At 34.9% G+C, this 4,873-nt stretch overlaps 1 protein-coding gene across 1 annotated transcript in view; it reads right to left on the reverse strand.

Annotated features, from left to right (window-relative positions):
- The window catches only part of etnppl (ethanolamine-phosphate phospho-lyase), a 13,006-nt gene that overhangs the window by 6,879 nt on the left and 1,254 nt on the right, over window positions 1-4,873 (reverse strand). The window contains exons 3-7 of the mRNA XM_016504453.1: window positions 4,144-4,303; window positions 3,776-3,850; window positions 3,259-3,352; window positions 1,504-1,620; window positions 475-557 (exon numbers count right to left, since the gene is read on the reverse strand). Coding sequence (XP_016359939.1) covers window positions 475-557; window positions 1,504-1,620; window positions 3,259-3,352; window positions 3,776-3,850; window positions 4,144-4,303 — 529 coding nt within the window. The remainder of the gene's footprint in view (window positions 1-474; window positions 558-1,503; window positions 1,621-3,258; window positions 3,353-3,775; window positions 3,851-4,143; window positions 4,304-4,873) is intronic.

Consider the following 4,873-nt stretch of genomic DNA (forward strand, 5'->3'; position numbering starts at 1 on the left):
TTTAAACCGCATAAACACATTTCATTACACCAAATACACAAAATAATGTTCTTTTTAGCAGCATCATATGACCCCTTTAAGACATTTCAATAGTTCAACAAATGCACTTGGATCCAAGGTGTTTATAAATGGGCATACAATTATAGATAAAATAATATATTCATATTAGGCAAGCGATTTAAGACTAATGTTTTTGGTGCATTAAAATATATGTATATTTATTTGTCTGTTGCATCTGTCAAATTAAATATTTATTTAGATAAAATGAATGAAATCAATAAATAAGCAAATTTAATATGAATGATCCTTCTGTCAGGTTCTGCCACTAATTCAGGCAGAACCTGAGAGAAGGATCATTCATATTCAATTTGCTTATTTATTTAAAACGTTAAGTAAGCTTAAAAAAACGAATGAAGGAGAGGAGCAGCAATCATGTAAATAAAATGCTTTAACCAAACACTTAGTAGTACATACTGTGCCACTTTCTGGAAGTAGCCCACTGGAGGAATGACCTGCCCTCCGCAACTCTGCAGTGACTCAGCGATAAAAGCGGCAATCTACACAAAAATAGATCCCATGAGTCCCTTGTAGACTAGTGGTTATACATGCGAGGAGGAAGCATCTTTTTTAAAAGCTGCTTTAGATGACTATGACAGCCACTGCCATGAGCAGGAAACAAGAGCTGAAGAAAGCATAGAGTTCACAGAGAACCTCAGGAGGAAAACGAAATACGAAGACATCATATCATTTTGACACAGCTGCCATGGTGTTTGGGCAGTTTATTCATCAATCCTCACAGATTCATGTTAATTCTCATGTGTAAAGACCAATTATTTTTCCTGCAACAGAGGGTTTAGGGGCTCCCTTTGGGCCTCCAGCAGGCAAGAGTAATTCCCGTCTCAGCTCAACCTGGAGAGAAGAGAAACATCAACAGGTGGAGAGAGGAAATGTGGGGAGGGAAAAGGAAATGATACAGTTTAAATAAATTAATGATGGAGAATTTAAGAGATCACACAAGAAACCAGAGAACTGAAAGATCCTATCAATGAATTTAAGGCAAGACACTACATGCTCTGGTCAATTTTGGGATTTTGAGTTATTTGATTTTTTTATAACAAAAAGATTGAAAACATTTATGAAAGCATTCCTACAAACATTATTTAACAATTGACAGTATTTTTCTGATGTATGGATTGATAAAAAAAAAGATATCCAATATTCCGTGTAAAAAAAAAAAGTTGAACCTGGCTTTATCCAGTGTTCAGATTTAGTGCACTTAATTATATACTGCCCAATTTCTGTATTTAAACATGTCAGAAAACTTGTAATACACAAAAACTGTAATACTTGCCTTAAGACCGAATGATGTCAATTATGTGATATTATCACTGAAAACTATGAATTGTAATTTTAAAAAGAAAGGCTTTAATTAATGGACCAAAGTTTAAAAGTACAGTCAGTGAAGAATGCTAATTACTGTGGATGTTAAATAACTTCACTTACCTTACGTCCCTTTTTATGGGCCTGCTCGATTATATCTTTGACATTTTCAGCATAGGCAGTGGCAGGGTCAGGGTGGTCCTCACAGTATTTGCCTCTATAAATGTCTGGACTGAGAGCCTTAAGGAATTATCACATTTATGAATAGTTAATAAAAATTTACAGTGCAGAAATAAATCTTTTCACTATGCTGGCAAATTTAAATACAACTCTTTTATTCTGCAGATTTTTTAATGTAATGAATAATTATTGCTATAATTTAAAAATAATTTTTAAATTGACAATTTATGAATATGTATAGTTTATAAATATAAATGCTGGCTGTTAACAAAAAACTGTTATGGGTATTCTTATCACTATTTGTGGAACGGTATTTCAGTGCCGTAGCAAGGATTACATTCAAGTCACGAGGCCCCTGGATTGTACTGTAGTCCACTTTAAGCATGTAGCATAATGTCAACATTAGAGAAAAGAAAGACCAAGTGTCTTTAAAGACATTTTTCATAAAAAAAATGTTACGTATGCTGATGTGGCTCACTAACTTGTAACACAATACTGACTGATCACCACAGTAAGAGTAGAATGGAGACACACACACACACACACACACACACACACACACACACACACACACACACACACACACACACACACACACACACACACACACACACACACACACACACACACACACACACACACACACACACACACACACACACACACACACACACACACATACATTCATCCAAACATCCACAGAGGTTTCAGTCTAAGGATTCCAAACTAATGGTTAACATGCATTCAAGTTATAAAAACATTTTTCAAAGTAATTTGTTTTAACAAATATCATGAAACTGTACAACCTCAACTTAAAGGAATAGTTTAATGAAAATTCAAAAATGAAAATTCTGTCATAATTTACTCACCCTCATGTCGTTCCAAACCTGTATAAGTTTCTTTCTTATGTTGAACACAAAAGAAGATATTTTAAAGAATTTTGAAGAACTAAACAGTTGTTGGTCCCTATTGACTCCCATAGTAGGAAAAGAACATACTATGGAAGTCAATGGGGACCATCAACTGTTTGATTACCAGCATTCTTCAAAATATATTTTTTTATGTTCAATATAAGAAAAAAACTCATACAGGTTTGGAATGACATGAGGGTGAGTAAGTAATGACAGAATTTTAATTTTTTGAGGTGAATTAATCCTTTACTTGCCATGCCATTAAAAGGTCAAAGTTTTCAAATTCTATTTTTCTTCATTGTGATATAAAGACATTAATATCAACATGACATATTATGCCCCCCAAATTATCAAAACAAATTTTAATTCAGAAATGAAATACATGCCCATGTATTCAAGTCACTGCATATATATATATGAGAGCAGCACAGAAGTTAAGAAACAAGAAATGTTACTTGAGCACCAAATGAGCATATTGTAATTATTTCTAAAGTTTCTAAAAGATCATGTGACACTTAAGACTGGACTAATGACTGCTGAAAATTGCTATCACGGGAATAAACAACATTTCACGATTTTACATGAATATTTCACAATGTTACTGTTTTGCTGTATTTTTGATCAAATAAATGCTGAAAACCAGAAAGAGGCATTAGAAGTTGGGCTGCACAATATTAGTTGACCACCTCTGAACAGTTTTTGACTTCAAGAATAGTGTCTGAGCACTTTGTGCATGTGACCGTATGTCAAATCCAATATGTCAAACGTCTCATGTTGCAACACTCACCACGTGCACATGTTGGCTTGGCTCTGCACAAGCCATCTGCTGAAACTTATATGGACTGATATCAATGAGCGATGACACATGACCATGGTAGGCACTGCAGGGGAAGCACACTGATTGAAATGTTTGCAAGAATCAACAGAACAAAGTTCCACTATGTTTGAGAGGGCTTAAGTTATCTAATCTTCTAATGATTCTTTCGCTTATCAGTGTAAAATGTGGAAAAAAAAAAAAAAAGTAGCAGCAATACATCACATGCAATATTTGACATGGGATATGGCATTCGTTTAAATGAAACCCAAAGACAAGGTGATGCATTCTTTTGCACAGCAAGATTTTGCATACCAAGGCAGATGCTGACTAGTATGCATATCCATAAGCAAAACACAGTATGTCTAGATACAAGACGTAAGATTAAGTTAATATTTAAGCTGTGAGCTTCATGCTTCTAAGAAATTGGTTACTGTTTAGATCCCAGTGCAGAGAAAGAGGAGGCACAGACAGTGTGCTGTTGACTTACTTCTCTAGTGTGATGATGTCTTTGTGGCCGGTGTACTGCCAGGCCAACCTCAGGGCCAGATCATTTGCCTCAGACCTAGATGTCAAAACAGAATAGTCGATCCTGGTACTTGGTTATCAAGTGGCTGCCTTCAACAGTGAAAACAAAAAAGTGCTACCTAGCCAGCAATAAGCAGTAAGCTGTCCAGCCAACAATCAGTAATTACAACATCTGGGCTGCATGCTAGTCTACATGACCAGAGAAATACACAAAATATCTGGCTCTTCTGTTTACAAAAATGCAGTAACTGCTTATCTGCTCAATGGGGTGATTGAGCATTCCTTTAGCGCAAACAGGTGGTATGTCTGAGAATGAGCTCACAGGCCTACCCTGAGTTGACAAAGTAGCACACAGAGAGCTTTTCAGGAAGAGTGGCTTGGAGACGTTGAGCATACAGGACCAGATTGTCATGTAGGAAGCGAGAGTTGGTGTTGAGAAGCTCCATTTGCTTTGCTCCTGCTTCAACCACATCTGGATGGCAATGACCCACTGGAGGACAACACAGAAGAAAAAAAGAGGAAAAAATACTTCAGGGGTGATTGTATTAGCACAGATAATTGCATTGCGAGAGATGTATTCATGTAATAATGGTAATACAATTTCAAGTATTGTATTAAAACAGATAATTTTAAATGATTACACTTCTGGGTAATTAGTTGTATAAGTAATATGAGGAAAATGAATCAGACTTTTAAAATTAAGGTGAAATGAATAATGAAGAAAAATATTTTTCTTTTATCTTCCTTATTCAGAATTAATGGGACTCTTTAAACCCATACATTATCAAAGCAGCAATGGCAGCAAAAAAAGCGCTCACTTGCATAACTGCAGGGATGGAAAATACTTGAGTTAATGTACTTAATTTACTTAAGTATTTTATTGTGAAACCTTGCTCAAGTTATTGTAACAGAATACTTTCACTTTTAACTTTAACTTTTAAAAAATGGTACTCTTTACTCACAATTTCACTTACAATTTCATTCAGGAATTTAAAGTACAAAGTAAATATTTTGCAGGTCATGATGAATATATATATATATATATATATATATATATATA

This window comes from Sinocyclocheilus anshuiensis, unplaced genomic scaffold, assembly GCF_001515605.1.
Source record: "Sinocyclocheilus anshuiensis isolate Anshui unplaced genomic scaffold, SAMN03320099.WGS_v1.1 scaffold602, whole genome shotgun sequence".
In the NCBI taxonomy this organism is placed as follows: domain Eukaryota; kingdom Metazoa; phylum Chordata; class Actinopteri; order Cypriniformes; family Cyprinidae; genus Sinocyclocheilus; species Sinocyclocheilus anshuiensis.